At 31.9% G+C, this 27,648-nt stretch overlaps 4 protein-coding genes across 5 annotated transcripts in view; 1 reads left to right on the top strand and 3 right to left on the bottom strand.

Moving 5' to 3' along the window:
* The window catches only part of LOC125809192 (uncharacterized), a 511,850-nt gene that overhangs the window by 407,822 nt on the left and 76,380 nt on the right, over positions 1-27,648 (bottom strand). The gene's annotated exons all lie outside the window — the stretch shown is intronic.
* Positions 1,899-4,944, bottom strand: LOC125809161 (uncharacterized). Its single transcript, XM_049488817.1, has 3 exons — positions 4,389-4,944; positions 2,893-3,264; positions 1,899-2,200 (listed from the first exon to the last, which is right to left on the bottom strand). The coding sequence occupies exons 1-3, from the start codon at positions 4,942-4,944 to the stop codon at positions 1,911-1,913; spliced, it is 1,218 nt and encodes a 405-aa protein (XP_049344774.1). The 3' UTR covers positions 1,899-1,910.
* On the top strand, positions 11,711-21,618 carry LOC125809166 (biotin--protein ligase 2-like). Its single transcript, XM_049488822.1, has 9 exons — positions 11,711-12,163; positions 12,316-12,377; positions 13,066-13,214; positions 14,153-14,273; positions 14,621-14,776; positions 16,840-16,885; positions 18,536-18,608; positions 20,148-20,224; positions 21,445-21,618. Exons 1-9 carry the CDS (start codon positions 11,763-11,765, stop codon positions 21,485-21,487), a joined length of 1,128 nt encoding a protein of 375 aa, XP_049344779.1. The 5' UTR covers positions 11,711-11,762; the 3' UTR covers positions 21,488-21,618.
* LOC125809198 (gamma-glutamylcyclotransferase 2-3) overlaps positions 26,367-27,648 on the bottom strand; it is a 1,073,903-nt gene continuing 1,072,621 nt past the window's right edge. The window contains exon 10 of the mRNA XM_049488857.1: positions 26,367-26,376. The gene's annotated coding sequence lies outside the window, so the exon portion shown is untranslated. The remainder of the gene's footprint in view (positions 26,377-27,648) is intronic.

Here is a 27,648-nt window from a genome sequence, read left to right as displayed (position 1 = left end):
GCAAAGAGGCATAAACACTCTCTCTTTAACGTACGTACTGTGTAAGTATAAGGAACTCAAATGATACCAATTGTCTGCCCATCATTGATGTAATGTATGTCCCATTTTAATCTGCAAAAGTTTACACCATTGTACTGATCAATCCAAATTAGACAAGTCACTTATCCTTTTATTTGATCGGTATAATACATAAACATGACTTTTAACTTGTCTTCAATTTTGAGTGTGCACAAGTAAACACTTAATCTTGTATAAAATTGAATAAGTAAACACACGTGTTCTACATGACATAATACATGTAGTACATCAAATTGTCATGTAGGGTGTCATGTAGGACGAATGTGTCTGTTTGTTCAATTTTATACAAGTTTAAGTATCTCCTTATGCACACCCAAAGTTAATTAAATGTCATAGTTATCGGTTGACGCTAAGTTAAGGGTGTCATGTTTATGTATTATGCATACTTGATCTCAACTAACATATATTTTTGTTTTTAACTTTGAGTCTGCACAAGTAGATACTGAAATTTGAATAAATAGACAATGTGCATGTTCTACGTGATATAATACATGTAAGATGTCACGTTGGACACACGTGTCTAGTTATTTAGTTTTATACAAATTCAAATATCTATTTATATATGCTTAAAACTAAATGACATAAATATCAATTAAGGTCAAGTAAAAGATACACATTTCTGATCGTTAATAAAAGAAAGAACAAAAAGAGAATGCTTGTGAAAATATAAAGGGGTGAGCGTGTGACCTATATTGATTATACTACACCACAGGGAGAGTATGCTTGTAATACCAGGATCCCAGAGTTAGCCATTTACTCCTTTTTTTTTTTTGAATTTTTGTCATGCTACAAAGTAATGTATATATATATATATATATATATATGTATGTGTGTTTCTTAAAGGAAAAATGCATGAGTGCCTCTTGAAATATAATCATATCTTCAATTACCTCCTCTCTCTATTGGAGGGGTTTTACTACCTACTTTTCGAACTATTTTAAAATAAAATAAAAATATTTTAAAGTGTTGATGTAGAATAGAGAGTGTGCTCACTCTCTTGAAGATATACGAGAAGCGAAACATACTTAATTAAAAGATGATCAATACAGACACATTATATTTTAATTGGATGCTTTATAGTAATTAATTTTTACACATAATTAATTAACATTAAAACTTAAATTGAAATTATTTTCTTTTCTTTCTTTGTAAAATAGAGTCAAATTAATCATTTATTTCGTTATTAATTCATTACAAGATCAATTCAATCTGTGTACTTTTAAACCATATTAAGAAATTCAAATGTAATGTACCGTATTACGGGTAAAACAACAATGATAAAAAATAGAAAAATACGTTAGGGACCAAAAGTGTTATATATTGTCCCTAGCATTATCTGATTGACTTGATTTAACGATACTTTAGAATATTCCAAAAAGTTATTCTTATAAGTAGCAAATATAACTACTTCCTCCGTCCCAATTTACGTGACACTTTTCGAAATCCTCTGTCCCAATTTACGTGACACTTTTCAAATTTCGAGATTCTAACAAATTTATCTTTGACCGTAAATTTTTCATATGTCTTTTAATTGTTTGAATTGTCAATTCTTGTGACTTATAGTACTTTTTATGTAATTTATAAATATATAAATTTCATTTCAAAAAATTTGAAGATTTCATGTTTGACTCTTAAAAAACGAGAAGTGTCACATAAATTGGGACATAAGAGTATTATCTTGGTAGAGATAGCATAATCAAATTAAACCTTGTACATTTCAAATTGGCACATGCATTTTCATCCATTTAAACAAAACAAATGAAAATATTGTTGTGACATAACAAGATCAAGGAAAATGATGATAACATCCTAATTTAATTACTACAATGTGACTAGAAACTTTTGTAAATGACAACAAAGCAAGGCAATATAGCCTTAGGATTAAACACATACAACTCATCCAAATTGGAATAAAGTCCAGCAGCTCCACCGATAGAATCATATTCCTCCAAATTATTACTATTGTTATTATTATTATTATTATTTCCATCCAAAGTTTTCTTCACCCTTCCTGCAATTACCCTGCAAACTAACATTGCCCTCTTCTCCTCCTCCTCCTCCTCCTCCACCACCACTCTCGCGTTGTCATGCGCCTTCCCGCTCGTCGCAGTCGTCAATATACCTACATGAAATTATTATTATTTTCGCGATCCAAAAGTAGTAAAAATATCGAGTTATAGTCAAAAACACGTCTGAAATATCACTTTTTGTGAGTTACATACTTCAACTATCCATTATTCTATTTAACTACTTAAACTATCACTCCCTTTGCATTAAAACACACCTCGATACTGAGTTGATCTAATATTTGTTCCCAATTGATACCAGACGCGTGTAGGTCAACTCAACATCAAGGTTCATCTTAATACAAAGGGAGTGATGGTTGAAGTATGCAACTAAGAATAATGGCATAATACATAACTTGGCTTCAGTGGACAACTATGACCTCCAACTTTGAGTGTGCACAAGTAGACACTTAAACTTGTATAAAATTGGACAAGTAGACACATGTGTCCTGCATGACATAATACACGTAGGACGCTATGTAGACACAAAATTGACACGTAGGGTACCATGTAGGACGAATGTGTCTATTTGTTCAATTTTATACAAGTTTAAGTGCCTACTTGTGCACACCCAAAGTTAAAGGTCATAATTGTCAGTTTACACCAAGTTAAGGGTCATGTTTATGTATTATGCCATGATGTATGAACTTTCACGAGAAAAAATGATAGTTTAGGTGTGATTTTGACCATTACAACTCAGAATCATATAAAAAGAAAATCAATCGATTTTCGAACTATAGTTAATTACCTTTCTTTGTGCCATGATGAGTAGTAGTAGCTAGCTTGAATCCATTTTTGATGAGAGCACAAACGTTACAATTAGGGACAGTACACAAATTTGAGGAACCATTTAGGCCAAGTGAACACATGAATGTTGTGCAATGGAACCTTAATAGTTCATTTCCATCAGCAATACAACGTGGGTGTTTTTTGACAAGGTTAGTTGCCTTAACCTTAATAGCCTCTCTGTATTCCTCAAATCTTGAAATAGTTGTAGGAGTATTGCGAATTTTCAAGATTCTGTCTATCTTGCATACTGGGGTCCTTTTGTTTAACCAACTTGACTGAAATATGATTTCCACTATGTTTCTACTTGTGTCCTCTGGACCCAATTCAGATACTGCCAATTCATATTATTAGTAAGATTTTCCATTGTATGTATCATAACAACAATAATATATTCACTGAAATCTCGTAAATATGAGGTCTGAAAAAGATAAAATTTGCGCAGACTTTATCACTCGGCTCAACTTTCCATTGTAGCATGAGATACATGGAATTAAGTGGATGTTAGTGTACAATATTATTTCTAAAGTTCACTTTTACTTGTCACATTTAGATTTGAAATACTTATTAAGAATATAGTGATTAACATGACTATTTCATCACACTAACCTTATTAATTGATGTATAGTATTTATTAGGTTTTGGAAATAAAAGTTAATACCAAGGGTAAAACATGAAGAAAAAATTTGTCTTTTCTTAATATGTTAAAAATAATAATTAAAAGTGAAAATTTATTTTTGAAATAATGGAGAAGTAAAAGTGAACCGAGGGAGTAATTAATAGGGACTTCCTAGGAAACTGGTGATAGAACACTTGAAGTGAATGATTATTTCATCTAAAAGTTTAAACTATCAGAGAGGAACACACTTTTATTATTTATTATATTCTTAACCATAACTTAAATTTTTTGAAGAAATGACATAGGTACATATTTGATATTTATATTATATTAAACAATATGAAATGAGTGCTATACATTATATTATTTGAAATATTTAGTGACAATAATTGTGACTACACTTCACTCCCTGCCCAAAAAATTGTACTAATATAAAATATGTCAATCAGCCAGAGGGAGACAAGGGTCATGAAGTTCGAGGCTACATGGAAAAGTCTGACTAAAGAATTGAGGAAAAAGAGATTCTTTTTTTAAACTAAAGTATTAACCATTGATGAAACAGAGGAATTAAAATAAAATAAAAATTTAGTAAGAAAATACTTCCTCCATCTCATATTAGTCATTTTTCGTTTTACACACATTAAAAAAATCATAAAATTTTTTTTTTTACTAATTCATCCTTTAAAAAGTTTCGTGTGATTAATTGTAAGGGTAATATAGGAAAAAATCAATTAATGTTTTCTTGATTTAGTAAAGTAGACAACTGATATGGAATAATTATTTTTAGTAAGATGATCAACTAATATGTAACGCAGGGAGCAGCAGTAGTAGTAACATACCAGCATGTCTTACAGCTTGATGAAGTTCCAAATTCTCAACTTTCATAAAAATATGTCCACATTCACCACAAATATTTGATCTCAAAGAAGGATCCCTAGCTATTGGATCAACAACCATTCTACATTCATAACAACCTGAAAGTTTCCTGAATGGCATTCCTCTAATCGACGACGATGTAGCTGGTGAACTTGAGAGTAGTGAAGAAGAAGAAGCAGAAGAAGAAGAAAAACTACTAATGCCAGTTAATTTACGTCCTTTGGGAGGCGATGGCGATGGCTCAGGCCTATGCATGACCTTTGTGTTACTACATATGGAGCCAGAACACTTCATTTTCTTGCACTTCTTGTTGTTGTTATTTTCTTCACCTTCATGTTGGCCTTTAGGATTAATTTTCTCTTCTTTTACTATTGCTTGTTGGCTATCTGGCCTTGCAATTACTTGTAGATGTTTACAAGTAAAGAGGCTTCTTACAACTGCCCATGAATGTGGTTTTTCTTCTTTTTTCTTACTGGTTTTTGAGTGCTTGATACTGGGATTTCCTCTGCTTTTGGCCATGGCAAAAAAAATAAGAGCTAATAAGGTAAAGTGTTGGTTTTTATTAGTAAAAAAAGAATGAGCATCTCTCTTTTTACTCTTTTAAGTCTCAGAGCCAGCCAGAGAGGGCTTTAATTTTTTATGTGCTTTGGAATAATGAAATGTGAAAACAGGTGGGGGAGTGGAGTGTGGAGTAAAAAGAGGGAAGAGTCCTTTTCTTGTTATGCAGAATTCTGAATTGTGGTTTTGTGGACCTTGCTCATTAATTATTACAATCCACGATCTATCGAAAATAATCTATGTATCATGTAAAAAACTAGGGGTAAAGTTCAGGGCCGGAGCTACACTAATTGAACATCCTTCGTTGAAAAATTATATTGTATATACAAGTAAAATGATAAATGAAATAGTTAAATAATATATTCTGGACATTCTTAACACAATAATGTATTGTAGCCTAGTAATTTTAGGTGCCTTGAAAAAGCTAAGACACGTGAAACTTGAAATGTTTAGATGTTTAAATTTCACTAGCTCTTTTTTCACTGGTAAAGTCTATCTAGGTACGTCATACTCTTCTTTAATTTTATTTGTGGAATTACATTGAATGAGTTATCGTTGTTGCTGCTTGTTAATTAAATTACTACTATGTCTACACAGTTTATGGTCTCTTTAACCATTACTACTCTCTTTTTCTGTTGTTTTTTCCTATGTAACTATACAATCTTAGGATATTTTTTGAAAATAAATTATTTTAAGATTGTGAACTATTAAGAAAATCTCAGTTCTCTAGGTACTCATTTTTTTGGTTTAATGTGTCTGTGTTGAGGGTAAAAATGGTTAATTGGACTAGTCTAGTAGGCCTAATATTTACTATTGCAATAATTTAGACAATTTAGAGTGTAGGATGAAACTCCACTCCTCCATTATTGGTTGCCAATGCGTACTTAAGGAAGTGCCTTAGTTTTATATATACATATATATATATAGGGGCGTAGTTATCCTATAGTGAGGGTGTCCAATTGGATAGCCTTCGTCGGAAAATAATATCGTATGTATAAGTAAAATGATATACGAAGTGATTAAAGAACATATTTTGGACACCCTTGACAAAAAAACATGTTGTAGCCTAGTGGATTTAGATATCTTGAAAGAGATTTCAGTACTCATGTGCTCGAATATCACTAGAAACAATTTTTCTCCCTTTTTTTGGACATCCTTCGAAAAATTTCTGGCTCCGCCACTATACAACGAAATTCAAATTCTTTTTTTATTTTAAAGAATTTAGAAAGAGTAATTAAATTATGATCGTTGTTTGCATTATTTGATACATATGCTTGATCTAATGTAATATAATGAAAAATGTGTAGTATCAAACTTATAAGATACACGGTACCAGGAAAATAATACATAAAAGAAGAGTCAAAGTAATCTCAATTATAGTAGATGTTAAAAATGAATAATAATTGAACTAATATTGAGGTAAAATGAAAATCACTTTAAAAATAAATTATATTAAGGGAAGCTAAAAATTAACTCAATACAAAATTATTTTATGCTCAATTTTGGATCAATTAAGTGCATCATTAATTTTTGGGGTCACATTTGATAAATTACTACTGCTTCATTTGACGGTAACCACACTTGTTGTGATGGTTTAAACAATTTCTTGTTTGTGTGAATCTCTTTTTTCATTTTAAAAAATAAAAATAAAAGTGAGGCTCCATGTATCATGATGCTAGTAATTTGGAGAATTTTAGGTTCAAAGTTTGATAAATTTATCTTTTATTTTGAATTTTTATTATTTTATAATGAAATAGTAGTAATTTTGAGTCATGTATTTAGTAGTTTAATCATGAACATAATATAAAAAATAATTTATGTGTGGTGTGAATTGTTTTTAATAAGGAATTGATGGAATGATTTTATTGATATAAAAACCTAAGTTGAATGATTTTATCGATACAAAATAAAGTTTAGTGACTTTACTAGGTAATTTTCTAAAGTTGAGTGAGCTTTTGAGATATTAACTCCACAATAAACATGTATTTTTTGTACGGCTCCATTTATTTTTATTTGTCATATTTGAATTGAGTAAAAACTATTTATACTCTCTAATTTTATTTTTAAAATCAATTTTTTTCTTCAACTTTGAGAAATAGTCATTCTCCAACCCCCTTTCCATTTTTTTCTTAATTGACTTTTTAAATATTTAGTTTATTCTTAATTATCAACTTTTCTCTTCTTCTTTTTATTTTATTTTATATACTTCTTTAAATTTATAATATTTTTGTTATGTAATTTATATTAAAAATACTTTCTATAAAAATAATAATATATAAATAGTGAAAAATATCGATCGAGTATATGAGCTAATGTCGTTCTATAATTAAACATGTGAACAAAATAAAAAATAATTTTATTAATTTTAACGGATTTTATAATATGATATCCTTAAAAACATATTTCGATGCAGGTAATACAGAAATAATTAATTAAACTAAAGATATATTTCATAACACCTTTAATAAAGATTATCTATTTATAATATAAATAAATAAAATTTAAATTATGATTTAAAAAATATATTATTAATGACAATCAAAATTTGTCTATCTACATATATAATAGAGAACAAGAGATAGGCATAATGCATTGTCATTTACCTTAGCTTCAACTAACATATATCCCTTTAACTTTAGGTATGCACATGTAAACATTTAAATTTGTATAAAGTTGAACAAGTAGGCACACGTGTCCTACATGACAATCGTGTGAGATACACTCAAACTGATTTGTATCATATCATGTCGAATACATGTTATGTCATGCGTAGGATATGTGTGTCTGTTTATTCAATTTTATAAGTGTATACTTGTACACACCATAAATTAGAGGTTATTAATGTGAATCGATAAACTCAGCTTTTCGTAGCGGATCAATCTTTTGTTTCCCCACCCTCTTTTAGACTCTCTCTCTCTCTTTATATATATATATATATATAATTTTGGAAAGCACAAAGATCTAAGCCACTTATGTTGTGGTGAAGGTTAAACCTCATAATATCAACAAAGCTAAAATTTCATCTGTGTTAATTAAGGCCAAGTTAAAGAGAAGTTAAAGAACACATTAATATATTATACCAAAAGATAAGTGAAATTTAAATAAGCATGCACATAATATATACATCCGTACGTACTTAACTACTTATGCATGTAGTATTAAAATAACAATCATAAGAAAATGACATTCAATTTTGCAACAAACTTATAAATAAAAATGTTATTCTACTTATATTAAAACTTAAATAAAAATCTATAATATATAGGGTAAAAAATAAAATATTATATAAAATATAAAAAGATGTTACATAAATGGAGAATTAAAAATAACAATAAAAAAAAAGGCTTTGCATAAGATAAAAAGGGGAGGATGATTCATTTTCAAAGTTGAGGAGGGTGTTTGATTTTAAAACAAAGTTGGAGGTGTAAATGATTTTCATCCCATTTGAATTTGGTACGCTTATTAGAAAACAATGATTGACATGACTATTTTATCACACTACCCCTATTAATTGATAATTAGAACTTACTTTATTTCAAATTAAGTGAATTTGTGAGGCAATACACACCCATTAAAATACCATTTAAGGACATAATTTAAACCATATTTTCACTATTGCCCTTTTGTGAAAGCATAAATATAATTTTCTAAGTAGTGCAATTTATCTCCTATAAAATATAAAAAGGTTTTTCGTTGCATTCACTTACAACAAGAAATAACCACCAGTGTTTGGTTCAATTATTTTGGTGTATTTTTTTTCCATTCGTTGGTCTTTCATTCCGTCATATTCCTAATAACATATTCAATTAACCGTTAATTGCTGATCATCTGTGTACCTTAGTGGTGACTCATTGTCACAACCCGAAGTACCCCCTAGGTATGACATGGCGAATAGAATCCCGAGAGATCCTAAACGATCCACTTGACGTAAGCATGTCGTAAAATAAATACAACAAAAGAGAATATTCAATACAAGTCTCAACCATATAAGCAATCTAAAAATAAGCACTGAATGTTAAGTTGTGTCTGACATACTCTTTCTAACATCGTAAGAGTGGGTGAGACGTAACCCATACATACACTACCTACAAGTCTGAAACTAAAAAGACAACAAAAGCAATAAAGGTGTCTATGGATTTTCCCTCGAACCATGGGGACTCACCACTCTAAGTGATCAAGCTGAACAATCCTGATCTAAGCATTTCTGAGAGGAAGAGCGTTGGACCCTATATTATAAGACAATATAGGCACAAATATGCATTAGTACATTAATGTATTAAGTATGAGAAAATGTATAAAGACATAGGCATATGTATGATAGTATGAGGAACTTTAAATATAATATGCATGATCCTAGTAAAACGTAGTAAGAGCCTTAAAAAAATCATGAATCATAAGTAAGGTCAAAGCATATTTAAAATACAGGGGAAGCTTTCATAAAACCTTCAAAGAAACATAGTTCACTTGTGGGATATTTACCATTAACCAACAATAAGACCATGTGAGCTATAACAAGGAATTCAGCATGAACCTCACACCAAAAAAGGAAAATTTACTTGCCAAGATAGAATTCCGTCATATTCACTCGTAATTGCTATTGTGGATCCACTAGATAGGTCATTTAAGACAATCCTACAGGGCACGTAGTTTGGGACAAGTGAATTGCTACTAAAGACCAAACTTCTACTAGAAGTAAGGCCTCAATTCCAAAATCCTCTCGGTCCTAAGTAAATCCCAACGGAAAAGACATAATCATATTCGTATCAAAATACTTGGAAAGGCACAATTTAGACTACCAGTCCAAGCTCCTCTCAAACCATGATTTCATAAATTTTCATATTAGACGCTTACCTTTCTAAGTTTCTAAATCATGATTTCATTATGTGAGAAAACATTTCACAAATCATTGATACTTATCTCAAAAGCATCCATAGTTCATACATCATCCTTTTCATAAAACATGCATAAATCCTTAATAGAATTCATGATCATAGTTCATAATTCATAAGCATTTTTCATAATTCAAGTTCATAAAATAGGCGTATACATGAGTCGATATAAAATCAGTTGAAACCCATGTAATTGAATCAAATCATACATAATAGGATTGGACATAAGCAATTGAATCATAATAAATATGACCCATGAAGATTTGCATGAAACCTTAGTAAATTGAATTGGAGATTAAGATTCTTTTGGAACCCAATGGATGAAAGAAATTCATTGGTGATCCACATACATTGATAATCAAAGACCTAAGAAAGCTAGGAGAATGAGACCTTGACGCTTGAAACCCTAGATCTTCACCCTCGAAGCTTTTGAGAGAATTTTGGAGAAGAGGACTTGAGAGATTTAGGAGATTTTGAGTGAATGAGAGAAATTAGGCTTAGTTTGAAGGACAGAAACGATTATATGGGTAGTTATAAGGCAACCAACGTAGTTTAGAGGTTAATTGAGTAGGAAAAGACCAAAACATCCTTGATTAAAAATTGTTGGAGAGATCAACGGTTCCAACCGACGATCCGTAGAACTTTCTACGAACCGTCCTGGTCAACCATAGAGTCACTTACTGGAACCTAAAATCCTCAGTGATTTCAATGAGACCTTCCTACAGACCGTTGACCATTCTACTATTCGTAGACCCCTTTCGTAGAGTCCAAGTTTAAGTCAAAAATCTCATTAAGTCTGGATCACTTCTACGAGTTCCTTCTACGGCCCGTAGACCACTTGACGACTCCTCCTGTTAATCCATTTGTCAAACATGAGAGACTTGATATTTTTCAAAACTCAACTTAATCCTATGACTGCCTTCATACGATCGTGGGACTTCATACAATCCGAAAATGGTTTCCATATGACACTGGCTCAATGCCAAAATGCATTTTTTTCTTTTCAATTCAACTTTTCAATTTACGAGGTGTTACACTCATATATTAGCAAATTCACACATTTGAAGTCTTGTTGAGAATTTTTTTTCTGCAAGAAATTTCATTAAAGCAAAGGACAAATATGAAAAAAAAAATTAAATATTTATCTTAAAATATGAAATAGAGCAAGTATTAAATTTTGAAAAATGATTTAGGAATTAAGAACCTAATGCAACAAAGAGGGTGGTATGGGACCTAGGGCTTTGTAATGTACAGTCATATTTTTTAAAATGTATAAATTTAGCTAGTGTTTGGCCATACATCTCTAAATATTTTTGGCAAGTCATTCTTAGGTAAAGTTTTCTCATGCGTTTGATCATAAATTTTGGGAGAAATATATACTCTGTAAAGAAATACAATTTATACCCATAAATTCTAAAAATTATTTAAAATATCCATAAATTTGTATCATCGTTTTATAATGAAGATGTACCATAAGGAAAAGACAACGCAACGAACAAAACTAATACGAATCTAAAAAAAGAACGAAAATACAAATGGTTTATATAGAAAAAAACTATTACTTATTACTATTTGTAATTGGAAGTAAATTCGTAGAATAAGTTCGGATAATAACTATATACAATATGTATATAATCATATAAATTTTATACAATGAATTAGGTTTGAAGTTTAATCCAAAACTATAAATGATGAATATTTTTATAAAATATAAAAATTTGAGGTAATTTTTAGTAGATTTGAAAATTTAGATTGTTTATCAAAAATATTCGTCAAATAATAGCAAATTATATAGCCAAACAATATTTTGAAAATTTGGATTGTTTGGCAGTGGTGCTGTTTACAGGCGCTAAATTCTCAGCATTATTTTCTCCGTCTTTTGAGCAACTGATGATTTCTCAATTCAAACACATCTTTTTCACCGCCTCTCTTCGAAAATTTCCCAATTTCCCATCAGTTCTCCCTCTTCCACACCTCAAAGCTTTCTCAGCATCACACGTACTCGGAGGAAAAATGGAATTGGCGGAAGCACCTGACCGCACTCTTCTTCTACTCGCCGGAAAATCCAATGAGGAGAACGATGTGGCGAAGGTATTAAAGGATAACAATACTCTTCAACTGCGTAAAAATGGTGAAGAAGTTGAGGTTATTCTGCCTTCCGAGGTCGAAACGCCATTTGAAGATGACGCGTTTCGAATTGGAGAATACTTTAACTCCCTTTCGACTAAGCGTTTTGGGAGACTCCTCATTTATTCTCCCAAATTGTCGTCAACTCATGATGTTATTTCACAGTAATTGTCCAATCCCTATATTCAATTTTTAATTTGTATACATGTAGCAAGTTATTTACCTTAATTTAGATTAGCATGCTTAAGTATGTGTATTTACTTTTGTTGATATTGTGAAAAAAAACTTGTTCATTTTAATTACTTGAATATTGCAGAAATAACTCTGACTTACCAGTTGGGACAGTGTGTGTTGCTGATGTGCAACTGAAAGGAAGAGGTATGCAGATTTATATTTGTTTTGGATAACTGCATTGTTAACTCTTTAAAAGCCCAAGTCTTTTTAAGTTGTACACACTTCACATAATGATCTGCCCTCTTTAAACGAGGGGTCAGAAACTATTAATTTTGTTCTAGTGAACTATGCTTTACTTATGTGGTACAATTCAATTAAGTGCTTATTAGCACATGCTGATCTGCTTCAATTTGTGCAACCAATTATGCTCTCTCTTACTAATTGTAATTTGTTTTTTGTCTTTGAAATAAAGAAACAATAACTTCTGCAGCTATGTCAAGAAGATTAAATTTTATATGAAGAGTTTAGAGGTGGATTGTGACACCAAATGAGAGGTTTTGTTCCCTCCACCAACTATGAATTAGTAAAAATGTCTTTCGGACCTTTATAAAACCATAGATATGTGTTGACATTGTTTGCCTTGCACGTGACTTTTTCCATTAACAATGAAGGGAGGTTAGAGAAGGTCTCATTCTCCATCATTGCTTTAACGCTAGGGATTTATTTGTTCAATACACAAAAATAATTTTTAAAAATGCATGACTTGTAGACTAGGAATTAAAAACTGCAGTTGTTGTATTTTGTGTATTGAAGATTTTTTGGTCTTATCATATTTGCCCAAATTTATTCATATCTTACTTTGATTTGATTATATATTTATTTACCTTTGAAGGCCGTTCGAGTAATTTGTGGCAATCACCAAAGGGTTGCCTTTTGTTTTCATTTTCAATACAAATGGAGGACGGCAGAGTGGTGCCACATTTGCAGTATGTAGTCTGTCTTGCTATGACAGAGGCCATTAAGGGTATCTGTTTGGAAAAGGTAAGTACTTATATTACAAATGTGTAATGGCTGGCATCCTGAAATTGAAATTAGATTGGTAAATGTTTAATCAATGTATGGGAAAAGTAAGAAGGAGATAAATGTGACTATATGTCCACATTGCTTTAACAATGAATTAAAGTTTTCTCACTTATCTTTGTAAGTTTTATATGCTCTATCTAGATTTTTTCAATTGAAACGTTTGTTCTTACTCATGTACTTTATGGTTTTGTCATTGTGTTTGTATACTTGGAAATTGAAGCAGTTATCTGATGAATGGTCTGTGAATAATTGTATACAGTACTTGCAGACATTTATTGTTTAGTGCGTATTGGTCTGCTAAAGAGAGTGTCCTATTTCCTAAAGAATGTTTTTTGTGTTAGGAAGTATTCAGGAAAGAGATTACCGTGACAGGGAAAATTTGGATAATTAACAGTGTCCATTGAATTAGTCAGTGAACTGTAAGATGCACTTATATCAAATTTCAGGTAGATTCAGATGATACAACTGCTTATTAGATGGAGCACTCATAGATTTTTGGTTCTTCTTGAGTTACAAGATTCTCTGTCAATCTTTTCTATTGATTACTTTGTTTTCGTTTAGATTTGCCTAAATAATTAAGAATTTGTATCTTCATTGTTGGTGGTGTATCGATGAACATATAGTATTTCCTAAACCTTATCGCTATTTGGCAAAATAATACTCCTAATTGCTTTGATTATGCCATAATACTGTAGGTAGTATGTATTTGAACAATTTCAAATGCTATCTGGATAGATATGGAAGAAAGAGGAGTGATAGGACAGGATTTGTTGAAACTAGATGTGTGCTGCATAGAAGCTTTGTGTAACATGTAGATCATATACTTTATTTAGAATAACTGTTGGTATGTTAAACTTTTTTTTCCTTCTTGTTCTTGGCTGCGTTATGTGTTACAGGGCACGCCACATCTTGATGTTCGAATAAAGTGGCCAAATGATCTATATTTAGGTGGCCTTAAAGTGGGAGGCATCCTAAGCACATCGGTATATAGGTCAAAGAAGTTCTATGTTAGTGCTGGTAAACTGTCTCACTCATTAACTTGCAAAAAGGAAATACTGTCACTGATGTTCATTATATTTTCTCTTCCTGTTTGAAATAAAGAACAGACTTTTTCCTTCAATTTATAGAACTTTGCATGCTATTACCAGTTTGACGGGGTTTCACATGTTGCAAACTTAATGAATTTAGTTACTCAACAAATTCTCTTACTCTTGCAGTCTTGATTAACATAGCTAACTTTAATGCACCCTCTTCAAATCATTCTAAATCGACTGATGAACATCTGTATTTGTTTCTTTCTCCTCTCATTCTATATCGATTTGGAGAAATTACATTGGAGTGCTTTGATAAAAAATACTTCGCAGGAGTTGGATTGAATGTGGGGAACGAGAAGCCTACTACATGCTTGAATGCTGCTTTGAAGAGAGTGAATCCTCTCTCACGTGAATTGAAAAGAGAAGATATCATTGCAGCTTTTTTCAATAAATTTGAGAACCTTTATGATGTTTTCTTAAAACAAGGTAAGTTGCCTTTTAACTACTCAGCCATCATGGATATACTGGCCGACTTCCAATTGTTGAAATACAAACTCCACGGACTAGTCAATAATATGGATTTTCTGGAATGCTCAGCATGCTAGTTCAAGTGGATCAATATGGTTATTCATAGATCAAAAGAACAACCATTCATTTTCTATCTGTTTCCTGGTTTTGTAGTTTACTTGATAGCCTTTACTCTTGTTTTTAACTCATCAACATGGGAGAAACATAAAATATTGAAGCCTTGTGTAAGTTCAAAGTACTTCCAATTTAGCTTCATATTTTTGTGTTACTTCATCGTTGGTTTGGGTTTTAGATCTTACCTACTTTAATTCTGCCTTTGTTGAGCCTAAGCTAGAGCTACGTTTGTCTAGGTGATCCTGAGTTTCTACATACCAAAACATGATGTTGCATGTGGTCAGCTTTTCAGAAATGAAGATAGTATTAAAATAATTTTAGCTCCTGGATAAATCAGTACAACAAGTAATGACCACCAATGATAAACAGAAACGAAGGATGAGAGAGAGAGAAAAGAATCAGTGGGTTAGATTTCCCAGCCAAAGTCTTGGGGCATGACAAAAATAAAGAGAACTTTCGATGCTGCTAAATAGCTACTCAACTTCTTAAACCCGAAAAGAGAGCCATGTTAAACATTGGAAAATTTTCAATATCTGTGAAATCCTTAACCCAATGTTAAAAAAACTCCAACTAGTAGGTCTTTAACTTGTCAGCTAACTCTTTTTTATCAATTCATTTTGAGATTTTAATCATATAATTTAGCAATGGAATTGAGTAATCTTAAAAATATATGAGCAGGGTTAAAGTGACAGAGAGCTATTAATACGGAAGCTAACTGTGTCGCAAAACCTGTTCATATGAGCAAGGTTACAATATCAGAGATTTTAATCATTTTTTTTGCTTTAGGTTTTGCTGGTGTTCTTTAATGTCATTTTTCTATAAGATGTTGTTGTCTGCCCCACTACTGACATGAAACTTAGCATTTAACTGGGAGCAAGGTAGAAGGGTAGGTCTATATTTTGAGTATCAAACCTATGGGCCAACTGGTGTTAGCTTGCTAACTCATAGGGAATTTTTCAGTTATAAAATAAATAAAAAATAAAGCAAATATCATATTGTTGTTTGCATACCATGTAATTTGAGTGGTATCCAGTAATTGTTTCTAGAAAGATAATGTTTTCTCCTCCCCTCCCCTTACTTTTCTTCTTGGTGGATGATGTTAAAAAAATGAAATGAAGTTCACAAACTTCCAATATGAATGTGAGGTGTCCTTGTATAAACTGTTTATATATATTTAGTGGAAAAACTAAGTTGGTTCTTGGTGGAAGATTCAGTAATTTTAAGCATAGTTTTTGGTTGATGGTGATGAGATTGTAATTTACCAGTTGTATGTAAAACGTGTCCAAAAAATGGTTTATCAAATAATACCAACCTTTCTTCCCATTGATAGTTCAATGCTAATATCAAAATTTATCATTTTGTTACCTCTCTCAAAAAAAGAGTATCAGAAAGTATCATATGCTGGACTCTATTTCCACTTGCCTGTGCCTTTTCCTAAGCTGGCCTGTTTCGGTGTCTTAGTTTTCCATTGAGATGATATTTCAGTGTCAACAAATGAATTGGAGGTTCAGTAATGAGAATAATGATATTTTTGATAAGGAGAATAATGATATTTCAGTGTCAGCAAATGAGTTGGAGGTTCAGTAATGAGAATAGTCTTTTTATATTTTGCATTGGGTTGGTTAATGTTGAGCTTGTCATCTAGGGTATTAGGTGCTTATGCAGCTTAGAGATCCATAGAAATTTTGTAGTGTTGGTGGTATTCTGGGACATTGTGTATTAGATTCTCGTGCAATGTTCGAATTCATTAAGTTCAGTTTATAGTTTATTATCAACTTCATTTTGCTGTTTGTGATTATCTTAGAACCGTTCTACGTGGAAATCATGGAGTGATTTCTTGGTGAAGAGCTTCTGCATATCGTGGTATGGTAATGAAAAGAGTGATACATTTTGCTGTGTGCATGCAGGATTTCAAGCTCTTGAAGAGTTGTACTATCAGACTTGGTTACACAGGTAGAAACTGTTATATGTTACTGTAGATTCCAATATCTGTTATTTGCTACTCTTCCACTTTGAAGCTTTTTACCAAGCAGAGAACTTTATGCTATAGAAATCCTGTAAAGTTGATCCTTTATTCACTTCTAATCACATGTGTGCTTCTTTTTATGCTTGAATGTGCTTTTGATGGGAGAAAGTAGGTAAAACTCAAATTCTTTTACCATGTCATAGGGTAGGACAAGACTGCTCCTAGATGAGTAAAGGAAAGCTTTGTGTGATATAACACTTGTGGATCGCTGGATTGTGTCATTCTCCTGAGTCCTGACTACAAAAGGGACTTTTAAACAACATTAAAATGGACCTAGGCCTTGGTAGTTCACTTGTATCATTCAAACACAGTAATGATGCACAAAGATTTCAATGTACTTGTACTGGAACTGATGCCGAGCCTAGGTATCATGGTTCTTTGGTGGCTGGAAGGTTGTATAGTAGATTTACGTCTGATGGATAGCCATGACAAAGCTGAAGATGCATGGGACTACTTGGTTCAAGAAATGCCACCTTCCTTGTCCATCAGATGACAGAAAATTAGCACAGCTTCATCCTGCGTAAAATGGACAAAAGCTTGTGGACTGTGTGGTGAATGGTAGTGCAAATCTCCCTCCAAAAACTGTGACGTGAAGAGAAAAAAATGTTCTGTAGACTTCTGTGGAGCTAAAGTTGTAGCCTCAGCAAAAGGAGAAGGTAGATCCTCGTATTGTAAGAGTGAATTAACATGAAATTGAGCAGAAGGACGGAGGACAATACTCGGGGACCCTCCAGATGGTTTTTTTTTATTTACAAATTCCCAGAAATGGTCATATGTTATTTTTTTGCCTCCTCAACTGGCCTTCGGCTCTCTTCTTTTTCTCTCATTTCTCTCTTCTGGACTTCTGGTGAAAATGTTATCCTTCTTTTTATATTAAAACAAGTTCACATATCTAAAGAAAAAGGTAAAGAGGAAGTTGGATGGAGCTCGAATCCTTTACTGTATACTAACGCATACCCAGAAATTAAGAAGATGCAAAGCTAACCTCTGAGCAAGCCCAAATGTATTTGGAGGGAGTTGATTAGCGCTACACTTGACATCACATAATCAATGTATGGTCCATGTCGTTTATTCCCTATTTTTTAATTTTGCTAACCGTAGAGGACTAGAGTCCGGGTCAGCTTGTGTGCACCTCGACTAATTCCATGGGTACCTGCTACCTTTCACCAGTATAGGTATCATATAACTATGTGTCTCTATCCACCAAGGCTTGGATAGATGGGAAGAAATTACCTACTCTTTTTGCCTTCGCTGAGATTTGAGTCTGAGATGTCGTGGTTGTCCATGATGTTTATTCCTTATTCAGATGTAGAAATATTTTACATGTGTTATCATGAAACCAACTAATGGACAGAACATGTAAACTCTTCTGGTTGTCACATCGTTCATTTTAATTATTTACCTTTTTGTTCTTCCTTTTGACTGCTTACCTATTGTTAAATCTGGTCAACCATTATACAGGTTAAGTCGGTGTGAAGTCCACTTCATTTTCTTATTGAGTGCTGAATTCAAGTCTAACAAGATGTTTTCTCTTCAGTTAGTAACTGTGATTCTTCTGCCCTCTCATGTAAATGCAGTGGACAGAGGGTTATTGTGCAGGATAGAAGCAATGATCAGGACCAATTCGTTGAAAATGTAGTCACCATTCAGGTTGGTTTGAGTGGACTATCTCGGTTACTAGTCCTGAGAAATAAAGTATTATTCTTATTCAATTTTCAGTATTACACCTTGTCACTCTTTATTTTTGGTTATAATATGATTTCTTTTTGAACTCCGAGATCTATTTCTAGTATGGCTGCTTCTTGACAGTGATGTGTTATTTAAACTCCAACAGGTATATCTTATAATATACAATGCAGGATAACATGTTAAGATGCACGGAAAGAGGAGTGCACCAGATTAGTACTGTGAAGTCATCAATTTGGAATAGTGTTGCAGAAAGATAAGATGGTGGTTTTGGCGGTGCTTTTGGATGTTTTTGAGCTTAGTACTTAAGTCGATGGGTTCCATTCAATCTTTCTCTTGGGATTATCTGAATAGGAGCTGAATGCCTTAATGGCCACTTAAGCACTTGAAACTGTTAAAGGATTTATAACAACCATTCACACTATGAGTTCCTTAAAATTGTTCCAAAGACTTGAATTATAAATGAATAAACACATCAATTTTCTTCCATTACGAGCCATGCAAATCAGGTGAAAAAATAGAGTACAATGGAAGAGAAAGATGATATAGCTGATATCAGTTAGTTGGGCTTTGGGAAAGGATTGATTCAGCCTCTGATAAAAAAGATATGCCTTGGTTATATTTCACTTCTTCAACAAGTTTAGTAATGAGCATAACGGCCCTATTGTTCCGATGGAGAGAAAAATCAATACATTTACTTTAGGTTGTGCGTCTTCTAGGAGCTTCTTAGTCTTGTCATATATTTTTCTCCCAATAGAAAATAGAGAACTTTTAGTCTTTTTTATTTCTATTTAATTGTTTATGTTGCGCAAGCCGCAATGCTTGTCTGAGACAAGTTTCACATGGAACGACATGGTCAATGAGGATTCATAGCCAATCCCGACTTGCTTTCTATAGAGGCCTAGTTGTTGTTAGGGGTGACTTTTCTCCTAATACACATTAGGGAATAGTGTGCTCTTAAGAAAATATGGAGTTATAGTGCGATGTACCAGTTACCAAATATCTTTTTTTTTCCCCTTTAACCTCTCAATTTGATTTTGTTAATATGCTATCCATGAGTTAACTGGGTTCAATGTCTTGAGTTAGAGTGAAGTATAGGAAACTGAAGTGATATCTAGGATGAGTTTAATGAAGGATCTCTGAACAGATAAAAGAGAGGCCATGAATATCTACCACTTCATTCTTGTGAAGAGGGTAAGGAACCTGTAGAAGATCTATGTTACTACTGAATCCTTGATTGTTGATTCTTCCCTTCCATGATGTGACATGTGCCACCCTTTAGTTTATGCTTGTGATATTTGTTGATTGTTTTCCTTTTTATAATCACTCAGCTTAAGCTGGCACCCCTCATCAATCCCCATGAAGTGAACACGTTCTGAAGTTTATTTAAATTCCTGTTTTGATTAGTACCATATAATTTTCATACTTGTCTTAGTTGTCCTTGCTCTAGTAAACTGTTTTATCCCTGTAATTAGCTACATAAACAAATGATTGTACTTTCAGGGTTTGACATCCTCAGGGTATTTATTAGGAATCACAGATGATGGTCAAATGTGTGAGTTACACCCAGATGGCAACAGGTTTGTCTTACGATTATCAACTGTCAACAGATTTAAATCTGATGTAAATTTGTTATTTTAATTTCTTATGTAATCGGGTCCACTTCAGTTTTCAGAAGTTCAAAATTTTCAAAATAAAAAGTTAATTCTCTACTTTTGGACTCATTTCTATCCGGATATTATAAGTTTTAGCTCACATTATCACCCATGCCAAAATCAAGGTAAGATCTTTAAGTTGGGATGGGGATAGTTTTACGAGGTATAAATGAAGAAAAGTGGACCCTTTTATTGAAACCAAAATCAATGAAGTCTTAGAAATTAGAGTTTACAGTAGTATCCCGGAGAAATCAAATGAAAATTACTTACATTTTTTTCATTTTTCTCCACTCAGTAACTATAATGTTTGATTGGATGTGAGACGATCCTTACAATGATACAGTTCACATATTTGCCTTAAAGTTCTGTGTTTAACACTAGTGCTTTTTAGTTATAAATACATGAGGTGAATACCTAATTACTTATTCATATCATCTACCTGTTAGCTATAGAGTCGCTAAAGAGGCCTAAGGCTGGTCTGTTTCCTCTCATACCATGCCTGTTGAAAGTTCCTTGCCTTTTCCCTGGAATTGGGTATGATTCATTTACCTCGACTAGGATCAACACCTTCTATACCCCAAGAAAAAGCTAAAAGTACAGAAGTCATCATGGCAGAGCTAGTTCCACAACTGCGATTCACACCCACAGGTCAAAGAACTGTAATAGTTGCTGATATATTAATTAGGTTGAGAATCAAGGCCTTCCCCTTGTCTTTGTCGATAAGGGTAAAAAATTGGAGTTGCAAAAAGGATTTCCTATTTCTCTATCCCACTTGCCATAGAGAAAAAAAAGTATAGAAGGCAAAAAGACAGATGACCAATGAACTATCTAGTCAATGTTTTGCTACTTAACGAAAGATGAATGCGTATACATTTCAAAAAATTGCTATTTTCCTTGTGTGCTTTATTTTAGGAAATTTACGTAAAGGAAAACAAACAAAGATGAGCTGTTCTTTCGTTACTTACTGGGGGCTCATTTTTTCTGATAAGAATAACTACCATCATTGGGGTGCTGTTTTTGGTTCTATCCTATTGTCTGGGTTATTTTTGGCAGTAATGAGCTGTTAGTTTTTTTAATTATTAATTTAAGCATGTTTGCTTGGATCATTAGTAGTTTAACAATTTGTTTTTATTCCATGGATGCAGTTTTGACTTCTTCAAAGGGCTTATCAAAAGAAAAATGAGCTGAAGGAGACTCATGTTGGTGTGCCTTCTAGCAAAATAGTTTATCCTCTTTTCTGTTTACTTTTAGTTCACGTATTCTATTTTTATTTGCTTATTTATTAGCTGATTCTGTTGCACATAAAGTCATTTCTCAAAATTGTATTGGTTCTTTATTTTATTTTATTTTATTTTATTTTTAATAGGAACCAAGATTGCAGTATCTTGAATTTCTTTATAAAAAAGCAGATCATTTATGCCCAGTTGTAGAGAAGATTTCCTTCAAGGCACTGTTTTTCAACCAAACTTTAAGAAATAAAAGGTTTACAGTTTCTGTTTTCACTTTTTGCAAAAATTGCAACTCTTCAAAGTCTTAGGGGTCATATTATCTGGTGTATTTGTGGCAATAATTTTCTCAATTCTTGCTATTCGCCTGATTTGTATAAATTCAAAATTTGTATAATTTGGTTCCTGATTGTATAAATTCAGAATTTTGTATATTTGTGTACGATTTATGAAAAAATAATAATAAATTACTTTGTTTGTATATTGACAAGCGAAATATATAAATGGATTTCTGAAAAAATTCTAAATGTATATATACAGATCTTGTAGATACTTATCTTATTTGTATATTCGCAAGCGAAATATTCAAACGGACAGAAATATACAAACCGCTGCCTCCATAGCAAATGAAATTATGGTTATGGAGTGCAATTATCAAAACTATAGCTATGGAGTCTTATTATGTCTATTATATTTGCTATTTTTAAAATTTTCTCAAAAAAACATTGATTAGGAAGGAGGTTTTGACTATTTTTTCATTATTTGAACTTCTAATGTGGCAAATAATTCGGTATAGAATAGTCTATAGTTTTATTTTTTAGTATCTAAGACCATCTCAACTCACTTCTATTTTACTCTTCATTCGCTATATTTGGAAAGTAAAATAGATAGGAAAAATTACTAAAATACACATTTTATGTTTCCCTTATTTCCAATATCCTCTTCTATTTCTAAAAACCTCTAAAATCCTTTATTTCTTTAATGCATCCGAGCTACATATTAATGTATCTGAGCCACTATTTAATGTATCTGAGCTACATATTATGTATCCGATTTATTTTATAATGTATCCGAGCTAGTTTTTAATGTATCTGAGCTACATATTATGTATCCGATTTGTGTTACTTTTTAAGGGATTAATGTAATTACAAACTAAAGAGGGATAGATTGTAATTTCATATTAAAACTATGTGATTCCTAAAATTTACCTAAATAGATAATGGGCTCTCCAACTATTCTCTAAATGACTCTCTGTTCTCCATTTATAGACAGGTGAATAGTAGTTCTCCAAATTTGAAGAACTACTATTCACCTCTCTATTTCACTTTTTCATTATTTTATTATTATTTCTATTCTTTTGTAATTAACATATTAGTTTTCATAGAATACAACGAATTGTATCTCTAATATTAGCAATTCATTTTAAATGTAATATAACATTATTAAAAAATATATTATTTAATATATACTACTTTCATCCGGAATTAATAATGTTTCATTTTTTTTAATTTTCGTCACTTTAATATAGTTTGATATCATTATTAATTTTCACTATGAAGAATGCACAAAATTAAAATGATAAGATGAAAATTATAATTTTAAAATACAATACATAACACAATAATTTAAATACAAGATAACAATACATAACATGATAATTTTATCACAATAATAATTTAGTAATCCGGTAGGTCATTTTCAGATTTAACAATATTCGAAAAAATTAGTGTATGATCAACATAATTAGTGTAGTTGTGATTGCGGTTGTGCTTGTTGATTTCTTTTTTCAATTATTCGTAGTTGTTCTTGTTGCACGAAAATCTCCGATTTGCACAATCTTTAGCTAGACATAAAATAATTAAGGATAAAAATGTTCATTTTGAACTCCATAATGCATTAATAGAGAATTTATGGGAGCATTGTAATAATCTTGAAAGTAGAGTTTGTATGTAATTACATTTCATTAATAATTTCACTTTTATTTGAAATGTCCATTAATTTGTATATTATATAATATTAACTTGCAATTTTATGTTATTTAGAAATTTAGGGGAAAAAATAACTTTTATAATAAGTAAAGAATTTGAAAAAATAAATTTTTTATATTACATGAAAATTATATAAAGTTATTATTTTAAAAAATAAAAATAATAAAGGATGTATATTATGAAATAAGAAAATAAGAATGAAATAGAAATAATAATATCATATTGATGAGAGAGAAAAATATTCTTTTTTAGAGAGTAAAATAGAGAATTGAGTTGGAGTTGGTTTGTCTGAAATAATAAAGAACTCTATATTTGGATAGTAAAATAGAGATTAGGATTGGAGATGCCAATAGCTCAAATACATCTCCCTCCACCCTTTTAAATGTATTTGGGATTGTATCACCAAATATTGAGATTCTTTATGTTATTGTTACAAGTAAAAAAATCTATACATGATTTTTTATTAGCTTGTATTAAAGTCAAAAAATATATGATAAGAAAAAAAAATATTTTAAACAAGATGAATCACAAAAGATTTTGGAAAATCATGTTAGGAAAAATAGAAATCTTGCCAGTGTAACGTGGACTAAAATTTGGCATAAAAAGCTCACATTTTATTTTTTGGTATATAATAACTCAAATAATTATTTTTAGGAATTTTATGATGGTTGGACTAAAATTTAGAATAAAATAGCCTATATTTCATTTTTTGATATCTAATAGCTCAAATAATTTGTTCTTTCTAAATATTTGGCATTGTATTGCTAAATACTTAGATTCTTTATATTATTGTTACTAGTAAAGAAATCATTTGTGACCTAATAATTTTTATTAGTGTATTTTAATAGTCTTAGTAATCAATAATAACTTTGAAGTCATATTTCATGATTTATCTCACCGGTTAGTAATCATTTATGTACGTATACTAAACTAGCTATTAAATTTATCTTAATATTTGAAACTTTGAAATTAATTAAAGTGATAACTATTAGTAAATTTTATTTATTTATAATAGGTAAGAACTCCTAATTTAGTACTTAAAAAAGACAAAAAATAAAGTGCAAGTTTTAGTAATGCTTGCATTAATTATACATATATTTTTTGTGCATTGTTTGGTTTGAAGCGTTAAAAATAACATGCTAAAAAAAATTATTTATAAAGATACCCTCTGCAATTATGGTGGGAAAGATTAAAAAGATTTTGAGGGGCAATTGAGTCTTTAACCATTTTAATACATGCATTAAAATCATTGCATTACTAATACCTATGTCACGCCCCGAGCCTACACTCCGGACGTGGCTGACACTCGAGAACCATTGCTGGCCCCAAGCGAACCCTTGGCCTGACTTACTTACTCAGCGGAAGACTTAAACACAAGAAGTATAACTCATGCAATAACTTAAAAAATAATACCTTAGCCAAAACGGCAACTCAAGTCTTAAAATGTATACATATGAAATGAATAAGACTAGAGAACTAATATTATCTGTCTATGAAGCCTCTAAAACAAAAAGGGATGTCGGGACAAGACTTCTGATCATCCTAACAATGAAATATTGAAAGCAAAGTAAAAGAAGTCCTCCGAAATTTAAGGAGGCTCACCAACTTACTCTGAGTGCTCAACTGGATCAACGAGGCGCTGGGTGATAATCCTGGTTACCTAAATCTGCATCATAATAAGATGCAGGCCAACTGGCATCAGTACATTGAATGTACGAGTATGAGAGTTGGAATGCTAAACACAACATAGGCTTGAAAAGAGTCTGAAAGGAACACTTACTCCTGAAAAACTTAACTAAATATAAAGCAATGAAACATATGCAATATATAGAAAGCTTGTAAAACAGTGGAAAACATCTTAGTTCGTTAAAGAAAATGCAATAACAAACTCAGTTTTACTCATACAATAAAGTAATATAGTTTATGTGGGAGATTCTCTAACCGACAACCACCACTATGAGCCTAAGTGGTGATACAGCGTCTTGCCCACACTGCCAGAACTGTCCTATACTTTGTCGTCATATAGAACGCCTTAACTAAGTGGATCCACTAGTCTATGCTAAAAAGGAACTTAAGGAGTCATCTAAAAAGTATGATCATTTACTACCCATGATGGCTACATGGTTTATGGAGACTTGAGTTAATATGAACTCGCATCCCCATATCAGTGCTCAATACTACTCCTAAAATATACTTAGCTCATATGTTTTTAAAACAAACTTCTTTCTTTGGTTTGAGATAATTACTCAAAACTTAGCTTAAAAGCTCTCTTGAAATCGATGTTCCCTTTCTTGTTCAAATGTGAAAACATTTTAAACTCTTGGGAATACTTAGTTCCCTTATAGCTTTTTAAGAAATGAACTCAACTCTTTACTCTTTGCTTAACTCAAAACTTAAGTCTTAAAACAAAGTTAAAACGTTTGTGAAAGACTTTTGAAAACTTTTATAAACTTCTCTTGACTTGCTTCTTAACTTCTAGACTTGACTCTTAACTTTCCTTGAATTGAATTATGGATTCAAGGTTCATGATCTCATGTTTATGGATGATTTCATGATGTTTAGATGTACCTAAGAGTGTTGGAATCAACTAAGAAACATAGGTACATTGCTAAGGAACAAGTACGAAAAGATGGGGAACAAATGGGGAGAACTGGCGTCTCTGGTGCTCTGAGAGGCGCGGGGGGCCTGCCTTCAACATTCAAGGACTGGTCTGGGGCGCACTAGCTGGCGCGACGCCCCAAGGATGAAGATTCAAAGACCCTTTTGGGAGGTGCTGTCTGGCGCGACGCCCCAAAAGTGAAGATTCAGAGACCCTTTTGGGGGGCGCTGGCTGGCGCGATACCCCACCCTTATCCCCAGGTGTTTGACGATTTTTCTTCTCCGTTTTTCATCTCTAAACCCTCTAAACTCAATTGGTTCTTTCCCCAAACACTTAGAATCATTTATACCCTCAATATACATCAAATTCTACTCGAAAACACCACTAAAAACATGAATCAATCTCAAGCAAACTCCAACAACACAAATTCAAACGAACTTCATCAAGAATTCAAGGGATTTACTTTCGAATCTAATAAACTTTATTGAATTGAATCATGATTGGCGCGTGGGTGAACTAACCCATCACTATGTGATCTCACATGCTTCATAGGGATCACCACTTGACGAAATCCACTAGCTAAACTCGAACGTTCTTGACGATTCTTGATTTCTCTTCTCCTTTCTTCTCTTTTCTCTTTTCTCCAAGCCCTAGCGTGACCTTCAATTTTTCTAAACTGACTAAAATCTGACTTTTCCCCAATTAAACTCCTAAAAACGAATTAAAAGAATTGGTAAGGAAAAGACTAAAATACCCTTCCAAAAATCCGGATTAGACTTTCCTAATTCAAACAACCCAACTTTCAAAGGGCATATCTCACTCACGAACTCGGAATCGCGCAAACTCGGCGGAGTTGGAAAGATTATTCCAAGAGATTTCCTACTATATCTGGAAGTACACATAACTCATCCTGAGCTAGGAGTTATGGCTGTTTGAAGTTGAACAAAACTCAACTTATTCTAACTTAACAAAATTTCCAGATTTTCATTCTTTCCAAAAACGACTATTTCCAATTATTAACTCCTTCCTAGTTTTTCAATTTGTGAGATGTTACAACCTAGAAACTCATGGTATTAGTAATACGCACTTTGATACACAATAGAGTAACTAATGTTGAAAATAAATACCAACGAAGGTACTAGTAATACACAAGGTAATGCATGCATTTTTTTCAATAATGGATAATTTCAAAGACATCCCTTCGATTCCGCTATATAACAGTCACCTCCTCGTGATTTAAAATGTTACGCATACCACTCTTATTTTAATTTTTTGATAACCATTATGATTTAACAAATTTATCGTCTTTATATTAATTTTGTGAGGATTGATTGAAATTTATTTATGGATTTTGAGACTATTGATTACTTTCATTATCAAGAAGATATTGATGACGAAATGAAGAAGAAACGACAAAGATTTTAAGAAAAAAAATTAAAAAGTTTTTTCTTTTAATTTGTTGGGTTCAATTATTATTTAGCCTTAATAGACGACACTTTATAGGTTTTTAAAGCCCCACATACCTATTATTGAAGA

This window comes from Solanum verrucosum, unplaced genomic scaffold (assembly GCF_900185275.1).
Source record: "Solanum verrucosum unplaced genomic scaffold, falcon-dt-bn FXZP01000062.1, whole genome shotgun sequence".
NCBI classification, from domain to species: domain Eukaryota; kingdom Viridiplantae; phylum Streptophyta; class Magnoliopsida; order Solanales; family Solanaceae; genus Solanum; species Solanum verrucosum.
This window is presented reverse-complemented; position numbering and strand designations above follow the sequence as displayed.

Bases quoted from the DNA above. Each gene is read 5' to 3' on its own strand.
- LOC125809161 (XM_049488817.1), bottom strand. From the start codon at position 4,944: ATGGCCAAAAGCAGAGGAAATCCCAGTATCAAGCACTCAAAAACCAGT. The intron at 3,265-4,388 runs GTATGTTACTAC...ATGAATTGGCAG, and splicing joins TCAAGCTGTAAGACATGCTG to TATCTGAATTGGGTCCAGAG. The intron at 2,201-2,892 runs GTAATTAACTAT...AATTTCATGTAG, and splicing joins TCATCATGGCACAAAGAAAG to GTATATTGACGACTGCGACG.
- LOC125809166 (XM_049488822.1), top strand. From the start codon at position 11,763: ATGATTTCTCAATTCAAACACATCTTTTTCACCGCCTCTCTTCGAAAA. The intron at 12,378-13,065 runs GTATGCAGATTT...TTACCTTTGAAG, and splicing joins TGTGCAACTGAAAGGAAGAG to GCCGTTCGAGTAATTTGTGG. The intron at 13,215-14,152 runs GTAAGTACTTAT...TATGTGTTACAG, and splicing joins AGGGTATCTGTTTGGAAAAG to GGCACGCCACATCTTGATGT.